We start from the raw sequence: 20645 nt of genomic DNA, 5'->3' as shown, positions 1-20645 counted from the left end.
AGAAGGTGCCTGCTGGGCCCTGCTGGAAATAGCAGTTGAGGCAAACTGGAGAGTGCTTAGTTGATCTGTAGCAGGCTATGGTACATGTGGCTTGAGGTTCTGACCTTGAGAGCTCAGTGAAACACACACGAGTTGAAATAGTCCTTAGAAGGAGGCTGCCGGGAAAACGGCAGTTCCAGGAAGGTGTGAGTATTAGGCAGGAAGCAGCAGGCAGTGAGTATATTAGGAGGAAGCCTTAAGGAACCTCTTTTCAGGGGCACCTGGGTGGTTCAGTGGGTTAAAGCCTCTGCCTTCGGCTCAGGTCATGATCCCAGTATCCTGGGATCTAGCCCCGCATCGGGCTCTCTGCTCCGCAGGGAGCCTGCTTCCTCCTCTCTCTCTGCCTGCCTCTCTGCCTACTTGTGATCGCTGTGTCAAATAAATAAATAAAATCTTAAAAAAAAAAAAAGCACCTCTTTTCAAGTTAGATAGGCTGATTTAGGACAAACAGAAGCATATAACGGGTAATAAAAATGTAGTGGCAGTTCCTGGAAGACGCAGCTGAGGTTAAACCATCACTAGGTACTCCTTCCTATCTGTGGCATGAATCGATACCTGAGTTTAAATGAATCCAGGCCCACGATGAATCATCACCCCACTGGTAGTCTTCATTTTAAAGACTGCTTACCTGCTCGTTATCTCATTTCGTTTGGTCCTAATAACAACCAAGTGAGTCAGGCAGGGAAGGGATCACTTTCCCGACCATGCAGAGCAGGACACTGGGGCCCAGAGAGGTGAAGTGACTTGTGGCATTATGGAAAGACCTGGAGCCCCCTTGTGCCAACATACAGAGGATGAAGGGGCAGGCAGGTCCCTAACCTTTCGTGTCATATGCAGCTCAGAGTAACCTCTTCTTCCACTGGGTGTCCCTAGAGGCTGTGTCAGAGAAGCTCAAGGGACGGCCTTCAGCCTCTTCTGTGTCTGGGACACTTCCCCCTCGGCAGCCTCAGCAGTAAGGGCTGGCCTATGGCAGTCGTCTAAACTGGGGAACGATCCCTTCTTTTCTTCCTCTGTAAAAATGCTGGGTTCAACTCTGAGGGTACCCTTTAAATTTAAGGCTATAATTAATCTCCCCAAGTCTAACAATCCCTTCCAAACATAACTTACCATTTTTAAATCAAGAGGTATTTTACAGTCAATTTCCAAAGAAATTTCTCTGCCACCACTTCCTCTACTCTAGCCCTCTGAAATATCAAATAGATGGCATCTTTGAATTAAAGAAATCATTGATCCCCTCGGGGCATGGGAGAGAGGAAAAAGAATTGCTGGTTGGATTCTGGCTGGGCTTTCCAGATGACTTGGACCCCACCACCCTGTTGTTGGTGAGATAGATTCTGGACTGCTCTCCTCAGTCTCAAGCCCAGGCTGAAACTTCTATGTGTGAAAAGAACTTGACATGAAATACCTCAGGACACACACTTAAAGCTGTGCAGCAGCAATTCCACCCCTAGGAACAGACCCAGAGGATGGAAAACACGTGCGCACATAAGTTTGTTCCCAAATGTCCCCAGCGATGTTATTCAAAACAACCCAAATGTCCAGCAACTGATGAATGGGTGAACAAAAGGCGGTATATCCATGCAAGGAATATCACTGGGCCACGAAAAGGAAGGAAATCCTGACACCTGCTACAACACGGATGAGCCTTGATAACTATATGCAAGGTGAAGGAAATCGGTCACATAAGACCACATCCTTCAAGCTTCCAGAATGGGAAGATCCACAGACAGAAAGTGGTTGCGGGGTTGGGCAGAGGGGAATGGGAGTCCCTGCAAATGGGTGTGGGGTTTCTTTTTGGGGTGATGAAAATGTTCTGGAATTAGATAGTAGGATGGTTGCCTAATTCTGTGAATGTATTAAAAATCACTGAACTGTACATTTAAAATGTATAAAATATATACATTTTATGGTATATAAATTGTACTTCAACAAGAATTTTTTAAAAACAAAACAGTCATGTAAAGAGCTATGTAATATAGCTCAATTAAAAAGAAGAGTAAACAGGGAGAGAGGTTTTGCATCTTCCTTTTTGACTCTGGAAAGCTAGTCAGAGTACAGAAGAAATTCCTGTGAAGTCAGAGTCTCTTGGGTTCCAAAGCTTCCAGTGGGGAGACCTGCAGAATCTGGAAAGACCCCACATTACATCTCAAGGCATCTGACATCCCTAGGTCCTCCCGCAGAAAGCACACTTAATGACACATGAATCCATCCTAACATAGGTGAAGGGCTGTCGAGACCCAAGGATTGGGCTTCCGAGTGACACCAGTGGGCAGTCAGGACCAGCGGATGGGGTGATGAGGCAGTCTGGTCAATAAGAAGAAAGACTCCTGAGGGATGGGAGCCATCTGAATATGGCATGAATGCCCAGTCTGGGCTGCCTTCAGTAGACTGACCCTGTTTGAGGAGAAAAGTTGTTCAAAGTCAAACTTTCAAATACTATTGGAAAGTCTCCTGCAGTGGCTACGTGCTGGGTCTCTGGGTTCAGCTGGTCCTAAGTTCAAATCCTGATCCATTACTAATTAGCTATGTGATCTCGGACAATACATTAAGATCTCTGGACTGGAGTTTACTGTTTTTTGTGGTTTTTTTTTTTAAAGGAATAATCATAGGACTTATCTCCCGACTTTGCTCTGAGGTTTAAATGAAATCCTCAGCCCTCGGGGCGCCTGGGTGGCTCAGGGGGTTAAAGCCTCTGCCTTCGGCTCAGGTCATGATCTCAGGGTCCTGGGGCTCGATCCTGGGATCGAGCCCCGCATCGGGCTCTCTGCTCAGTGGGGAGCCTGCTTCCTCCTCTCTCTCTGCCTGCCTCTCTGCCTACTTGTGATCTCTGTAGGTCAAATAAATAAATAAATAATCTTTTAAAAAAAATGAAATCCTCAGCCCTGATACATATTTACAGTAGCTGTTGTAAACTGACCTAAACAAATTTAATTATGCACAGATTATGCGGTTGTTATGGTAGACATTCTGGAATACTGAGAGCCAGCTGCTCCCTCTACAACTTCACGAAAATTTCAGATCCAATCCCACCACATCCTGGACATTAGACACACTTTTATTAGTGAGGAGACACAAAATCTATCCTGAAAGCTAATCACAGCTCTATCCTTTCAGGAGCTCTAACCAGACCTGGCATGGCTTGTTCTAGCAAATTCCATGACCTAGAAGCAGAATTAAGTCAACCCTAAGGCTTCAAGCCAGTCAAATTCTTTGCCATCGCAGCTGGACACAGGACCATGTCAGAATGCAGCCTCAGGTACTGTCCAGAAAGGTGAAATGAACAGAACTCAAAAAATTATTTTTTCCTACCATCCAAGGGTGGAGAGTGACTGTAAACTATCTTAGCCAATGTGCAGATCTTCCATACCACTGATTTTATTTTATTTTTTAAATATTTTATTTATTTATTTGAAAGACAGAGAAAGCGAGAGAGAGAGCACAAGCAGGGGGAGCTGCAGAGGGGGAGGGAGAGGGAGAGGCAGGCTCCCTGAGCAGGGAGCCCCACATGGGGCTCAATCTCAGGACCCTGAGATAAATGACCCGAGCTGAAGGCAGATGATTAACCAACTGAGCCACCCAGGCATCCCAATATACCACTGATTTTAATGATGAAATCTTACTACTAATTGGGATTTTATTTATTTTTATTTTATTTATTTTTTTTTTTCTAACTGGGATTGTTAACAAGCCGCATTTTTCTCCCAGTGAATACCTAATACACCAATTGAGCTAATTACAATGCTCTGGTACTTACGGGAGATATTAATGGCTGAGGCCCTCCTAGCAGCAGTGAATATTTGATTAAATACTAACTAATCACTCCTGTATATTCTCCATTAAGGCACTGACCTTCCCTAGAGCACGGTTTAAATGAGCACATAAATACTAATCACATTGTAGACCACAGACATCTGAGAGCTGACTGCATTTCTCCAATGCCCCCAGTATTTCTAAAATAGAGACTTGTTTTAGTATGTGCTAACTGCCCAGGTGGTGGAATGCCTCCTATAAGCCAGCCATTCCTTTAAATCCTTTAGCTCATTTAGATTCTCACCACAACCCTTTGAGGTGTGGGATGTGACTCCCACTTCATCAAAGAGGAAACTGAGCTTCCAAGTCAGGGAGCTATAGAATATGGCAGAAATAAAGTGAAGAAAAAAGAAGTAGGAATCTTGCTCCCTGTAAATAAGGTCCTTATCTTAGCTGAGGAGCATGAAGGAAGACTAAGTAAAGTCCGCTCAGCCTGGCAGAGAGCCTTCCCTTAGTAACAAGAACCACTCGTCCTGTCACATAATCTAGCACATCTCCTCTATCTCCATTTGAGTGTTAATTTCATACTTTCGATGGACTGCACAGAGATGCACTCTCTTCCCGCTGCCCGGCTGAGGACCTCCAGGGTCTGTTCTTGCTGCTCTGTCCACACCCAATCCCAGACCACCTCCATCTAGAATTACAGCCAGCCCAGGGCTAGGGTTACTGCATTTAGCACTGAAAGGCTGCCTCCTTCCAGCCTTTTAGAGCTAGCCAGCTAATCACTCATCACTTGCCAGTTGGCTGGTGTATTTTGGGCTTGCTTTGTTTCTACCAGGGCTGAAAACAAGCAAAGGGTGAGTGGCCATCAGGAATGGAACAGGCTGAGCAGGGCTGGAGGATATGAGTGACATGGGAATTTGGAGAACCAGTATCCCCAGGGTGTTAGGGTTTGTGGGCAGGTGTAAGTGTCTCCACAACTGACATTGTGCATGTGACTAAGAGCCTGCATACATACAGCCTAAGTCCCCACCTAGGGGTGGGGGGCGTCCCCATACTGAGAGCCTAGTATGTGCAAGGCGTTTTTAAAGGGGAATATCAACAGTTTCTGTCTTTAAGGGGAGCCTTTTAGTAGGGAGGTAAGTGTCCTAATTTACACCCCAACACTCTCAGTCAACCTATTCTCTCTCCTCTCCTCTTTCAGTTTTCATGAAAGATACTCCCATTCACCTTCTCTCCTAGCCTTAGAACCAGGAGTCACCCTGGAGTCTCCCCACCTCACCTCTTACATCTGTACATCACTTCGTACAAATGCAATCTCCTTTTCTGTCCTATTTCCATGATCCTAGTTCATCATTTCTCATTTGGACTAATGCAGTTGTCCCCCAACTAGTTTCCCCAACTCCAGGGTATCCTCCTAACCCTCCCCCTCCCCACTGTAGCCAGAGTGATCTCTGTAGTTTAGTGTGTCTGACCATGTTGTTTCCCTGTGAAAAATCCTTTGGCAGCTTCCCATGCCTACAAAATAAAGTCTAACTCCCCATGCGCTCTGTCACTCTCTTAGCTGTTGATGGACACTTTCTCTGGGGCACTATGTAGGACAAGTATACAGGTGTGAACAAAACAGAAATGGACTTTGTCCTCGGGAAGCTGGCAAACTGGTGGAGGAGACAAACAGAAGAAACAAAACCATGAAATAACATTATCCTGTTCGAAGAGCTGGCGAGCACAGGAACTGAGGGCCAGAAGAGAGAATCACAGTGGGCACCATCTTGATAACCAGGCATGCAGGGCAGTCATCTCTGAGAGCTGAAGGCTGAGTAGAAGGCAGTCAGGTGAAGAGTGGGCAGAGGATAAAAGAATGTACTGTGTTTTAGAAACTCGAGGAAGGTCCTGTGGCTGTGCCATGATGAGCAAAGGGTAGAGGCACAGAGAGTCTGGGGAGGTCATGAGGCTCAGACCATGCCTTGCAGGCCATGGGGAAGAGTCTGGATTTCACTCTAGCACACTGGGAAGCCACGGAAGTCTTTTAAGCAGTATGTAACTTGGTCTGACTTACATTTTCAGAAGATCACTCTGGTGGCTGCCTGAAAAATGGTGAAAGGGACAAAAGAACAGAAGTAGAATTATGTGCTGATTTGTGTTCCCCCACCCCCGCCAAATTCATATATGGAAGAGCTAATCCCCGATACCTCAGATTGTGACTTTAGTGGGTTATTAAATTAAAGTGAGTTCATTAGGGTGAGCCTTAACTCACCATGACTGGTCTCCTTATAAGAAGAGGAGATTAGGTCACAGATACCCAGGCAAGGAGGGAAGACCATGTGAAGACACAGGGAGAAAGGCCTCAGAAGAAACCACCCCTGCCAACATCCCGATCGTATACTTCCAGCCTCCAGAATTGTGCAAAACTATATTTGTATTATGTAAGCCACCAACCTGTGGTACTTTGTTAGGGCCTGAGCAGACTCTGCTACAGGTGGAATGTCCACTTAAGAGGCCACTGAAGAAGCCAGGCTGGGAAAAAGAGAGTGGTCGTGGCTCATTCCAGAGAAGAGGACTAGGAGATATAGCAAGGATGGACTGCAGAGGGAGCTTAAAGTACAATCTAGCTATAGAACTCAGTGACCCTCTAGATGTGGGGGGAAGGAGACAAAGGGACCAAGTGTGATCGAATCAGGCTGCCCTTAGCAGGGGAGGGGTGGTGCCCTTGACACCAAGGATTGGGGAGACATGGGGATGGGAAGAAAGCTAGGCTCCTTGTCAGACCTCCATGGAACAGGGAGGTCCATGTTCTCGGTGACAATGAAGATGACTTTGGCTGCTCCCATCCTCCAAAATTTATTAAGTAATCCAACGCAGGGTTTTTAAAGAACTGGAAGACTTTGGTTTTTAGGACATTTTTAGATTTACAGAAAAATTGAACAGATAGTACACAGTTCCCCTTTACTTGTCTCCTCTGGAGCTTCCCTTACTGTAAGCTTTAAAGCCAAAGGAAGTCCTAGAGTTGAAACAAAACCTATGCATATCTACCTATTTCTCCCACAGCACAGAGAGAGGATTTCAATGTGGGAAAAATTCATAGTGACACAAGGGAGCATCACTTGTCCCCAGTAATCTTTTAACCCCCTCTCCCACCAGCTTCCCACTTTTCTTTTTATGGAAACAGCTTTATTTCACTTATGCTGGCTAACTCCTATTCATGCCTCAAAACTTTGCTTACCTCCTCCCAAAAGTCTGTCTTAACCCCTCCATGTTGGGCCAACAACATACTGTGCAACCCACAGGTTATCACTTCCCATCTCAGAGGGAGGGAAGTGTTCTTTACAAATGAACACCCCACCACCCCCACCCTCATGACACTATAACCAAGTGGAGAGAAGGGACCTGGAGTACTGTATCTATTCCTAGTGGTCAGCATAGCGCTTGGCTATGGTAAACACTCCATACCATTTTTTTGTTGTTGGCTAATTAGAACAAAATAGAAAAAATTTTTTTGATTATACAGAAAGCCATTGGTGCCATTCAAAAAAAAAAAAAAGTGAACAAAGTACTCTGGGAATTTAGGACTTAATAAACTCAAAGCCAGTCGGCATGGCTGCCTGCTAATTGCATGTCACAGCCTCGTGGGGACGAGGGGTCACATGGCTTGTTGCAGAGGTCCTTAGAGGAAGCAGAAGGCAGAGAGAAACAGGAGCTGCGGTCTAACATGTCAGCGAGGGAGGCGCTGGGCATGTGCTGAGTGCTGAAAGGAGAGCCCATCATCTTCTGTGTCCACGGCCCCTATTCCCGGCCCCTCCATTAGAGTGAACTATCGTGTGTGAAAGCGAATTTGACATGTAATCTATAGACTTTGGGGTTGAATCTGATTTTGTCCACCTGGTAAATGAATGTAGGTTAAATGATCTAGCTTCTCCCTGGAGGTCATAATTCCATTTAAGGGGCATCTGGGTCTTATTAAGCTGTTCCAATTCTGGTCCCTCCTACAGCAGCCCCACATCACATGCCCTGTGTTTTTACCTTTGTTGTGTTCAACCAATAGGTTCTACTCAGAGTTTTGCCATGAACTGACTGTGTGACTTTGGAGAAATCAGGTAATTTCTCTAGCCCTCTCTTTTCTGTCTGCGGGGCACTGACATGATCTCTGTCTTCTTTAGAAAACTCGGGGTGTGTGTGGGTGGGGAGAGCCTGGAAACAAAGCAAGAAATGTGGAGTAGAGGAACTCCTTCGGATCTCCTTCGGTGTTCTCATAAACCTTCCCTGTTGTTGGTATCCTGAGGACTTCCCCTTGATGCTAATCATAGGAGCTCCTCCTTGCTGGCTTCCCTCCCTCCTCCCTCCCTAGTATTGTAGAAACTATGTGTGTCTGTGGCAGGGGGTTGGGAGGGGGCTTTTCCTTATCAGAGATCACTGATGCACAGAAAAGTAATATTGTTTGTATACAAATAAGAACTAAATTTAACATAGTTGCTATTTTTGTGAGAGAATTATGACTGGTTAGAGTTGTCTCATTTTTAAACACAAAAAATATAACATATAAGGTTATGGAGCACTCTTTAATTCCATGAGTCTGTTAGTGGATAAAAGGAGATGTGAGGGAAGAAAGAGGAAGGGAGAGAGGGAAGACTGAGCAGCCCACAGAGGCTGAGAGAGAAAGAGGCAGAGGACAGAGGAGGAAGGCAGATGGGAGAGGAGGGGAGAGAAGGGGAGAGGAAGCCAGAAGTTGAGGGAGAAGAAAACAATGGAAAACAGCGTGATAAGCCTGCTGCTCACCAGGGCTGTTTCGCCACAGGGTTATTTGTCCTTGCTTGCCCACAAGGGTAAGTCTGTAACTCATCCCTGTCCACAACCCAGGTCTTTGCCTGGAGCTTCTAATGACTTATGGCTTAAATCCACCGTGGGAAGTGCAGTCAGTTAAGGGAGGAGCTCTCTAGGTTGTAGAGGCAGTGACAGGAGCAGCATGTGTACCAGCGCTTGAGGATGTCAGCGAAGCCAGTCAGAAGGCTGGCCTTTCCCTCCCCCACTTAGAGGCCACGCCACCTATTTATTGCTGAATTTTTCCTGAAACAAAGATTGTTTGGGTGACCTGTAAAGGCATTCGGCATGTCCATTCAGTGGCATGTTATTCAGGGACTAGAGGGATTTGGAGATGTCTATGGTACCAAAGTCCCCATGTTTGGTTGTGTGGGTTATTCACTGAACAAGGGTGCCCAGACCAAGAGACACCCATATCTACCCTCCAAGCCAAGGACCAGGCAAAGCCATGTCCACTCGGAGGAAGCAATGGCTTTTTCTAATTTGCCCAAAGGCTCCAGTGGTTCTGTGTGACCCAGGATCCATTCAGAGCAAGTCTGTTATTTATCTGAAGAAATGCTGAGAGACTGTGAGCAGCTCTGGAGGCTGGATCCACACACACGGGCTCCACTGTCCCCAAGATGGCAGTGGGAGAAGAGGATAGACCACCTCAAGCCTCAACCCCATTTTCCATTCGCTCTCTGGCTTGATCCTCATCACGTCCCTATGAGGCAGATGAGGCAGGTGTTCCCCATTTCCAGATGGGCGCTGTTGCTCAAAAAGACTGAGACTTACTCAAGAGCACACAAGGTAAGTACGTTTGAGGATTTCGCACACCAGGCCCAGGGGTGTCAATGAACAAAGAACTGCGGACACTAAGAATAGACATCAATTATACAGACTCTGAGTCAGCTGCTCTTGCTGACTCTCTGAAGAGGAATTTGGGGCTGATGCCAAGTCCCTCTCTTAATCTAATTTTGGCCATTGTCAAACATGAGTGGGTCTTTCTTAAAGGACTAGCAGGAGTGGAGGACTCAGAGAATCCAGCTCTTTCCTCGGTCCAGCGAAGCCTGGGAGACTTAGGCACCTCTGAAGTCTAACTCCACATGGCCTTGGGTCCCCAGCACCAGAGGGTGCTGAAGAGGTCCTGAGCGCCTGAAAGGGTTGTGCATCTCCTTGCGACCACTAGAGGGCACAGGACCTGCCTCCTGGGGTCCAGAGAGGGTAAACACAGGGGATGGGTGATGGAGCCAGGGCATGGAGATGGTTCATAGATGAGAACCTTACCAAGAGCAGCCATGGTAGAGGAAGCGGGTATCCAAGTGGGGCAGCCAACAGTTGGTCAGTGTGTCCCAAAGAGTTTTCTGGACAAGGTAAGTAGATCAGTTCAAGTCCCTGCTCTGATACTAGCTGAGTAACCTTAAACAAGTTGTTCTAAACCTCTCCGAGCCTCAGTTTACTCATCTGTAAAATGGACCTACCATGACTTGGAGTTGCAGAGGTGCCAAGAGCCTCCTAGGCTGTCTAGTATACTGCCGGCACTTTAGGCAGCTGAACTATTGTATATTATTATAAAAATTCTATGTTTCTAGACTCACAGAATTCTGAAAGGGTATTTGAGCCCTAGAGAGAGCCCTTGAAGAGATTCTGAACTGTAACTTCCTGGTAGAGGCTGTGTTCCTCCCAAACAGTCACATGTTATTAAAGTGTGTGTGCTCACAACCTTGGAGGTATTTTTGTTTACATTCCCAAGAGACACTGTTGTATAGCATTAAACACAAAATGGGGGCATGCAGAGTACAGAGCTAGGAGAGGGGATGTGGGAAAGGAAACTTGCCAGAGAGGAAGAAGGGCTGGGGATAGGTGTGGGGACAGAACATTGAAAAAGAGGGAGTTAGTGAAATCCAGTATTAGGGAAACACTGGATTAGACAGAATCTAAGAGGAGGAGTGACCTAGGGTCAGATACCCTCCTCTCTGGGATCTTTTCCTCACCCTTGAAATGGGGAGGTTGGGCTGATATCCTTCTAACTCTGACATTCTCTCAATTCACACAGGGAAACAAGAAGAGGACAAGGCTGGCATTGGCTCCAAATCATATGTCCAGTTCATTGTTTTGTCATATGTGTATCAAACATTCAGCATGTTCTGGGCATTGTACTAGGTGCTGAAAAAAATAACTGAACAGGCAAGACAAGTGTTCCTTGTCCTTGAAGCCAATCATCTAGTGGAAAATGTAAGTGCCTCTCCTTTCACACGTTCATGATGAGAGGGCATGAAGGAGTTGTTAAACAGGATGAGGAAGAAACCGCACTCTGAGTTTGACTTCTATTTCTTGAATCCCTCAAATTTCTGCTGACTGTTGTTTGAACCTGTGCCCAATATCAATCAGGTAATAAATTTTGCCAATGTCTATCTCATCAGTATTTTTAAGAATAATATAGTTAACTTACATTACCCTTAATACTCTTCTGAGCATTTTCTCCTCGATTTCATTTATGTTTATTTCATTTATATTTATCTCTGTAGGCAATATGGGAAAAAAAGCATAAAATATGACCCTTATCCTCAGGAAGCTTATAGTATAATTGAGGATGGAGATAATGAGACAATAAATAAAACCACTTGGATCAAAAACTGAGTTATGCAACAGAGGCTATTAAGTCTATGTCAAGATAATGGGACATGTGATCACTGTGAGCCATGGTAGCTGGAAAAGCTTTCATAGTTGGGGGACAATGGGCTTGGAATTAAGAAGGGTGAGAGCTCAGAGGGTCCCCAGGAATGAGCATGGCAGATAAATGGGTCAGGGAGAGGTACAGTGAGAAGACTGTGTAGATCATTTACAAATAATGAGAAATTCCATTGATTAGACATGGTAATGAGGGTTCAACAGTGGTCTTGAAAGTCCATTTGATCCTATCCACAATGAAGAGCCATAGCACTGTTGAGAAGACATAGGTACCTTTAATGAAGAAGCATTTGAAGAAAAAGAATCTGGTGCTGGTGTGAGGTTGAGTTTTATCCGCGATCTGCCCAAGCCAAGTTGACAAATTAGGAGGTCATTATAGTAAAGTATTTAGGCTTTGGAATCAGATCTTGATTTTGATTTATACCCTGAAATCTGTCACTTAAAAACTGGGCAAGTCCTTGAGCAAGATGTTTGTATTCTCAACTTTTGATTTCTTAACCCATAAGACATAGATGATGGCACTTACTTTTCAGGATGGTTATTGTATTAAATGGGTGAGGATATGCAGAGCCTAGTCTCTGAAATGTATTAGGTTTCCCCACTCTTTCTGCTCTGAGTGAAGAGAGACATTCAGGGAACTCATTCGTTGATTGATTCCAACCAAAGGGAAGAGAACAAGGAAAGATGATGCCACTGGCAAAAGTTGAGATGTGAGTAGTTTGGGGGAGTGGTGATGACCTTGAGACGACAAAGGTACAGGTACAAGTTGAATAACCCCCTGGCATTTGAAAATAAAACATCAGAGGGAGACCAAGATAAAGGTGTAGATTAAGGGCTCCTTAGTATAAAAGTGATAGTTGATGCTGTGTGGGCAGACAAGCTTTAGGACAGCAAGAGTCCAGAAGAGCCTTGGAGGCTCCATTAAGTGGGGCTGGAGGAAGAAGATAACTACTCATTGAGAAAGAAATTGATCAGGATAGTACAGAGTGTCAAAACCACAATAAGACTTTCTAGGAAAAAATGTCACTGTGCCAAACACTGAAGAGAGGTAACAAAGCACAAGCCTGAGTAGAATGAATCTCAGATAATTAAGGGAGAATGGCAGGAGTTTAACTCCTCAGGAGTGCTGGAAAAGGGAACCAGGTATCAGGGAAACAGCTGAACCAGCTGACCACAAAAATCACTTCTAAGTGAGATCAGTACTCACCACTTGGGAGGAAAGAATCATGTAGACTGAGGGAAAGGGAAGTAGCTGGGGAAGACACATATTCAGAAATCTGACCCAAAATGGGGAGGAAAGATATTTGAGGAAGGGGCACCAGTGTTAAGAGAAGATAATATGACAAGATCGCTACATGTTTCATGGTGAAAGAAAGGAAGGCAGAGAATACTGAATTGTAGGGTGAGGGGATCTCAGAACTCAAAATAAGAAGCACCGTTTCTAGAAGTAAGAAAGAAAATATATCAAGGCTTTAAGGAGTAGTGTTATTTTAGAGGGAATGGATGCTTATTCCTCTGAAGACTAAGGAATTAAAACATAAATTGAGGAGAGTGGGACCTGTGCAAGAGAGCCTCCCAGTGGACCTCAGCTTTCTCAGAAGAATATGGGAAGATGAAGATGAAAGTAGTCAAAGGCTGATGAGGAGGAGACCACCTGTAGGGAATGTATCAGAACCTTCCAGGCACAGAAGAAATGGGCGAGCTAGAGAAAATCCACTGAAGAATGGCTGGGAAGCAGAGAATAGTCAAAGAAACTGAGGCTGTTTCGCACGGAGAATCATGGGAGTCAATGGCTGGCTTCAGATACTTGAAGAACTGCCATGCAGAAGAAGTAGACATCTGTGGCACAAGGAGGAACAGCTGAAAGGGACATCTGGCTCAGTTCCTTAAGTGTCTACTCTTGATCTCAGCTCAGCTCCTGATCTCAAGATCACGAATTCAAGCCCCGTGTTGGGTCCATGTTGGGCTCCAGACTGGGTGTAAAGACTACTTAAAAAAAAAAAAAAAAGGATGAATGAAAGGAGGAGCCTCTGATAGAAGCTACAGGAGGAAGATTTCATCTGAATATAAGGCAGAACTTTCTCACACTTAGGGAGTGGAGGGGTGAGTGGTTCTCGCCCATGGTTGATCCAGGAGACATGGGACTGTTACTTGCCTGGGATGTAGCACCACAGGATTCAGCATCAGAAAGAAGTTGGACTCTGGCAGTTTCTGAGGCGCTTCCCACCAGCACAGCTGAAATTTATGCTGGATCTATAGGTATATAACAGATTTAAAGAATCTCATGGCTGAAAGGGACCTTTGAAGCTCATCTAATCTAAAACCCATTTGATTCTTGAACCCCTTCTCTGAGAGGCCCACCGAATGATCAGGGATTGTAAAACTCACCCAAGCTAATGAATCCACCAGTAGCCACTAGGGACACTGGGTTTTTACTTATTTCTCAACTGGATAGAGAACTTATCTGTGGACCTCCCAAAGAACTTGAGATGTCAAGATGGTCCAGGTGAAACTTTCACGAGAACCCTTCTCAGTAAAAGAGGAAATATATGTGAAATGTTGATGAATCTTATATATGATTTTGAGTTGCTCTTGTTTATTACTTGAAAACCCAATCTTACAAAGAAAATGTGTTCATTTTTAAAAAGATACTTAGAGAAAGCAAGCAAGAGAAAGAGCATGAGCAGGAAGAAAGAGAAGCAGGGTCCCCACTGAGCAGGGAGCCTGATGTGGGGCTCAATCCCACGATCCAGGACCATGACCTGAGCCTGAAAGCAGACACTTAACCGACTGAGCCACCCAGGTACCCCAAATATTGTGTTATTATTCATATTTCAAAAGGATCCTTCACTTATAAAATAACTAATATTGGGATACTTTTAGGCAACAAATTGCAGAGATGAAATTGAAATGTACTCAATTTTTCTCCCTCCCCACAAGCAAAAGACTATTTGCACACAGCTTTCCAAGAACTCACGTATCACACCAAGTGAATTTCACTATTATTACAACATAACAAACAATTCCTCTGCTTAACTAGCCACACACAAGTGGTTAATGATCACTTTGGTTCTGTCCAAAGGGAGTCTTCACAGAGGACATCAAATTTGATCCAGGATTTCAAGATCTGTACCAGCCAGGGCTCTGTTTACCCACGGAAGGGAAATTTAAGAAAAACGTCAGAACTGTTTTCGGTGGCACAGGTGGAAAGTCCTCTTGGGGTTACTGCTGTTAACTATCTGTGTGGCCTAGAGGAGAGTGGTTCCGTGTCTCACAGCCTCAGTGTCTGCATGTGTAAAGAAGGAATACCTAATTCACATGATAATTCGGAGGTTTAGAAAGAATTTCTACAAAGACACACACACACACACACACACACACACACACACACACACTGCTGCCTCCTCGGGTTTACTTTGCTTCTCAGCAAACCAGTGAGGCAGCAGAGATGGTATTAATGCCATTTTATAGAAAGCAGAATAAAAATAAATAAAGAAAGAAAGAAAGCAGAATCAAGCTGTACACTAAAACTAAGCCAGCACAAAATCTGGCTTTTGTGCCATGGCTGTAGCCTGCCAGGCAATCTCATCATCCCCTCTGATGGCATATTCCAATAAGTAACAGTAAAGGGAGAGGGGTGTTGATTTGAAGGACGCATAATGTAACAAGGGCTGAGGGAAATGGATCACCTCCCAACACACAGCCCCTTCCTAATGTCCTAATGCCTTGCTAACCCAGGTCCAGTTTCCAGGGGAGAAGGTTGACTGGGTGGGAGGCCTGACGCAGGGGTGGGGTGGTATAGAGGGTAAACTTAAGACCCTATAACAATGCTCTGTCCCCAAGAACCCCTCTAACCATGATCATCACCTTTACTATGGTATAAGTGGCAATTTTCATTATCTTGCTTAAAAGCGAACAAAAGCCTCATTTTAACTACAGGCTCAGCAGAACTGCTAAAATGAAAAAGAAATGAAATGAAAATATTGAGTTGAGCAACACGTGGTGCTACAGCCGGTGGGGGTGAAAATAGATGCGCCAACTTGAGACAACCGCTCAGTACACACTGGAAGCTGGTGTTCATTTCCCCGACACAATGATTGCACTCCTAGGTGTAAACTGAATAGAAACATTGACTACAGTCCTCAAAAGACGGGTTAGAACTGTGCTGTCCCAGGCATGACTTTCTATTTAAATTAACTACAATTTAAGAAAATTAAAAATCCAATTCCTCACCCAAGCACATTTCAAGCTCACGTGCTCGCTACCTTATTGGCCAGCACAGACCGAGAACATTTCCATCACTGCAGAAAGTTCTGCTGGATGCTGCTCTAGAATGTCTTTGGTCGCCCCATTCACAACAGTCCAACACTAGAAACCGCCCAAAGGCCCATCAGCAGCACAGCGGGTAAATCATCTGCCGCACATTGATACAAAGAGATACTCTTAAGTAATGAGAGTGAGCTATCGCCAAGTGCACGCTGCAAGGTCGATAAATGTCACAAACGAAAGGAGTCAGGCGTAGAAGCATGCATACTACAGGCTTCCGCGTATCTAACTTTCCAAACCAGGCAAAACTAATCTGTGCTGGTAGAAACAGTGGTTATCCTTGACGGTGGGGACAGTGACCACAAGGGAGCCTGCGGGGGCGGGGGAGGGGGGGCTAGTAATGTTCTGTTTCTGCACCGGGATTTGGTCTCATGGCAATATTAGAGGATTCAGCCAGTGTTGGTGCACTGACGTCCCTTCTGCATGCGTTTCATACTTCGTTACATTTTCTAAACGCCCCGTCAGAAAACTTTGCTGTTACCTACAGCCTAGGCTGAGAAAGAGCGCGACCTTTCAAAAAAGCAAATGTGGCCTTGGGATCAGTGCCCCCTCCCGCAGAGGCCTCCCCCGCACTCCCCACCGAGCCCTTCCCGGCTCACCACACCCTCCCCGGTGCGTCCTACCTGGGCGCCCGGATCGCGTCGTGTCGTCCGGACGGCCGGCTCCGCAGGTTCAGGCGGCCACCGCGAGGGGAGGCCAAACTCTCCCGGGGCTTGCGGGTGTGCTCCCGCGCCAGGCCTGTCTGGGAGGCGGTGTCCGGCCCCGCGGCACCTGCGCTGCCCGCCGCAGGTCCGAGGATCCTCCCCCTTCGCGCCCGGCCCGGCCGCGGCCCAGCACCGCACTCCGCGGGCAGACAGTCCGCCGGCCTCCCGGGGCTCGGGCCGTCGGTTCGGGAGAAGGCGCCCCAGGAGTTCGCTCCGCGGCCCAGAGCTGTAAACGCCGGAGCGGGAGGCTGCGAGCGAGGCACGGAACCAGCCCGCCCCCCGCACGCGTCGTTCTCCGGAGAAGCGCCCCCGCCTTTCCGCCGCACCTTCGCGGGGGCGCGCGGCCCAAGGTCCCGCAGGCTGGGCCCCGGAGCAGCGGGGCGCCGGACCCCGGGCAAGCTCTCCCGAGAGGGGCTCGGTTTCCCCTCCCAACCCTTTCTTCCTGCACTGATGAGGCCGAGGAGGGTCGCCGCTCCGCCCGGAACCTCCTTGCACCTTCTCCTTCAGTCGAATTCCCCTGAAGCCTCCAAGGTCCAAGCCTCCGCGAAGCTCTCCGAGCTCCGCCTGCCTGTGGTGACGCGTGCCCGCCGTGTTGGGGTGGCGAATCCCCCGGGCCCGCCGCGCTCCCCCTGCGGACCTGGGAGCGCTGCAAAGACAGAACTGAGTCCTGGGCTTCTCTGCATACAAGGCAGCTAACGCCGGCCTGGCCAACGCCAGGGCTGCAAGGCCCAAGACATACCAGACACTGTGCTAAGTTGCTTTTACAAGGATCACCTCATTTAATTTGAGTCCTGTAAGTGTTTACATATATAAAAACTCACTTAATTGCACTTACTATTTGTGCGCTTTGCTTAGGTAAAAGAAAAAAAAAAACACCTATGAGAGAAGTGTTATACCCATTTTACAGAGGAGGAAACTGAGGTTCAGAGTGCTCCTAACTTACTCAAATTCTCTACTACTGGTTGTGGTGGCATTAAGGTTAGAATGGAGGAAGGCTGGCTCCAGAGCCAACCTCTTAACTCCTCTCAAGCTTAGGCTAATGCAGGAAAAAATTGCTGGCCTTAACCTCTCTCACCAGTAACACTGACCCCCCCCACCTCGTACCCCCCCACCCATGAGCCCAGCAAGAGTCCCTGGGTAGGGAGGGATTATCCATGCATTCAGAGAAGTAAGGAGAGTTTGAGCCAGAAGTGACTTCTGAAATCATACGGTTTATCCTTCTCTGCCTTAGAGCTCAGAAGCTAGAAGCTAAAGGGGTGACTTACTTCACCTGCTCAAAGTCTCACGGATCATTAGAAGGCATTTTACTCTTCCTCCCGGCTCACAAAACTATTCAGTGAACCAGCAATTTGGGCTTGCGGGTGGGGTGTGTCTTTTCCCCTGCAGAGGGAGCTCAAAGAGAGGTAGCTGTGTTGGTCAAGAGTTTTCACCCTTCGATGGCCGACAACTTAGCCCGAGCGATGGGAGCTATTTATACCCGGAGACTGCTGGCTCTGGGGAAGTGTAGTGAGCAGGGAGGGAGTTGGTTCAGTCTGGCTTTAAGTATCTCAAGACACGCGAACTGTGTGGAAGCCAATCCCTAGAACTAGTCTGCTTCCTCTATCACGGTCGCACACCTCTTTTCGAAAGAGGAGAGGATGCAGAATGGAGGAAGATTAATGCGGGCCGGGAGGAAGCCGGGCAAGGAAGGTGGGGATCTGGTGCTGGGAGCATCGAGAGGCCAAGGCCCGCCGGAAACAGATTAGGCTGGGGGGAAAAGAGTTGCTTACTTAGGAAACCCCCAGCAGAGCAAGGACATCTGCTCCCAGAGTCTTGGGTTCCTAGAGCGCAGGTGATGGAATCCAGTGTTGGAAGTGAGCAGTCCTGGAGTGCCAGGGCAGGCTCTTGGTCACCTACCATACTCCTCAGCGAGGGAAATTTGGAGAAGTGGAACTGGGTCCCCGTTACAGGTCCCAGATTTATCATACACATCTCAGCTCTTCTCCCCTCCCGCTTGAGTTCTCACTCTTTTCCCTATCTCTGTGTCCCTCCCAACCCCTAAACTTTGTGCCCAGGGTATCAGGTCATCTCCAAGTTCTCAGCCTCCTTTCCTATGTTTTGAGCTATAGGGAGAGGGGTAACAATCTCTTGCAGAAAGCTGTGTCCCCAGCAGCATTGCAGGGTACCAAAGGCAGGACTTTTCTCTGGAATCTGCATGGGCTGTGTGTCTTCTGCAGGTGATTTCAGGTGCCTTGGCCCCGCCCAGGTGGGCTAAGAGTCCAGCTCAGCACATGCCTTGCAGCCAGCACCCAGTGCCGAAGCTTCACATCACCAGGGCCACTGCATGAGCTGGGGAGGGTCCTTAAGGACTCTGGTCCCATGATCTCCTACTTACTGTGTTATCTGTCCCAGGGGACAAAAGATGTCAACCTGGTCGCCCATGACCTCATTAGGACCTCATGAGGAGGGAGAGAAACAAATAAATCTTTGCATGACACGATGTTGTGGTATTGGAAAGTACCTAAGACTCTGGTGGCATATATGTGGGAGGGATTACCTCCACTTGGGTGGTTCAGGAAAGAAGCCTGGCCTTGAAGGGGGAGCAAGAGTTCACCAGAAAGATGGGGGTGGAAGGGCATTCCGTATCGTGGGGAGGGCAAGTGTGGAGGAGTGGGGTTGCAACAGCAAAGGCCTGTTTGGACTGGCTTCCCTTTCGTCATTTAGGTGTCAACTTACGTGGCTTTCTCTGATCACCTACTCCAAAAGAACCCTCCCTTCAGCCCTTAGTGCTATTTCCTTTTTAGAATTTATCTGCTTATTTTTACATTTACTTCTTTGTTGTCTAACTCCCTGTCCCTGGGCACACTCATTAAAATAAACTCCACGAGCCTGTGGACATTGGTGCCTTTTTTTCCCCCCCACTATCCCCAGCATCCAGAACAGTACCAGTGAACATGTATTAGCAGGTGTTCTGGAAATTACGGCTGGCTGGCTGGCTGGCTGGCTGGCTGGGTCAGTGGTCTGAGGCTGCAGGCCATGAGAAACGTCTTAGGAAGCGAGAATTCCCTCCCCAGCCCTTAGCCTAAGCAACTCACGGGAATATAATAGCTTCAGAAGAGGGCTCGCTAGGAAGGGGACTTGGGGCGACAGGGCGGTGATAAGGGTGGTGGGAGGAGTTGTCCCAGCTCCTGGGAGGCTTAGGCAGAGGAGGGAACTGGCGGCAAGGAGCTGAGAGACCGGCAACCTGGTGCACGATAACTCACACTCAACTCCAGGGTTTTTCTGCCTGGGAAGAGGCGAGGAGAGGGAGGGTCTTCGCCCCGTAGGCGCCGCCTCTCCAGCCTCCCGCTAGGCCCTTTTGGTCCCGTCCAAGCCTCATCCTGGGCGGTCAGCGGGTTTCGGAGGATTCCCTTGCCTGCCTCCCTCCTTTCCTCCCTTCCTTTTTTCCTCCTCCTCCTCCCGGTCTCTGCAGATCCCCAGCCCGGCGGCCCCGCCGCAGCCTAGCAGCCCCCGCCCCCTCCTAGAAAGGGCGAAATTGCTAAACTTGTAGCAATAATGACCCTGCATTCAGGCCGCCGACTCCCGCTGAACGTCTCCGCGCCGCGGCTGGCCGGCCTAATCAGCGCGCCCGTCCCGGCTGCCCGCCCAGCCCCCGTCCCCCCTTGCCGCTCCCTCCCCCAGCGCACAAAAAGTGGGGAACAAAACCCCCGCGCATTTCTCCGTCCCTCTGTGGAGCAGACTGCTACACAAAGCCCCCGCTCTGAGAAGCAATGGGGAGCTGGGGGGGGACGTCAATCCCGACGCGCTGGGGTTTTTGTTCGCGCAGGGGACTTCGCCTTCCTACCACACCTTTTGTTCGGGACTCCAATAAAAAGCCATTCTTTCCGCACCTTCCCGGCCCGGAGCCGCCTTTCAGCTAGGCCCGGCCCCACAATGGCGCGGCGCTCTGAGGCCTCCCCATTCACCCGCCTTGGCACGCTCACAATCGGCCGTGTGGCAGCACAGGCCTCGCACAGGCATTCTCCGCAAGTGACAAGGAGCCGCATAAAGCCGCGGCCGCCGGGGGAGAAGGGAGGGCGGCCGAGGGGGAGAATTCGGCCGCGGCGGGGCGCAGCGCCCCTGGGCGCGCTGGAGGCCTCGGCCGCGGCAGCTGAAGGAGCCGCCTTCGCGCCGCCTCCGGCTGACCCGGGGGGCGAGGTTTCCTTTTCCCTGGCGACCTCCGAGGTGGGGCAGAGTCTCTCAGTCTTGGTCTAACGCAGGCCCAAAGACACTAGCCAAAGCATCTGGTAAAACTTGGGGGGATTACAAAGCCGGGGACCTCAAAAGGCCCCGAGTCTCCGGTCTGTTCTCCCACAAGAGTAA

At 48.1% G+C, this 20645-nt stretch overlaps 1 protein-coding gene across 1 annotated transcript in view; it reads right to left on the bottom strand.

Moving 5' to 3' along the window:
* The window catches only part of LOC111145022 (translation initiation factor IF-2-like), a 51968-nt gene extending 33243 nt beyond the window's left edge, over positions 1 to 18725 (bottom strand). Inside the window, exons 1-2 of the mRNA XM_022499642.1 lie at positions 18679 to 18725; positions 16224 to 16805 (exon numbers count right to left, since the gene is read on the bottom strand). Of these exons, the coding sequence (XP_022355350.1) occupies positions 16224 to 16805; positions 18679 to 18725 (629 nt within the window). The remainder of the gene's footprint in view (positions 1 to 16223; positions 16806 to 18678) is intronic.
* Positions 18726 to 20645: the final 1920 nt, after the last annotated feature.

Source organism: Enhydra lutris, unplaced genomic scaffold (assembly GCF_002288905.1).
Source record: "Enhydra lutris kenyoni isolate GAN:26980312 unplaced genomic scaffold, ASM228890v2 scaffoldscaffold12, whole genome shotgun sequence".
NCBI classification, from domain to species: Eukaryota; Metazoa; Chordata; class Mammalia; order Carnivora; family Mustelidae; genus Enhydra; species Enhydra lutris.
The sequence above is the reverse complement of the archived record's forward strand: the minus strand, read 5'-3'. Positions and strand labels throughout refer to the sequence as shown.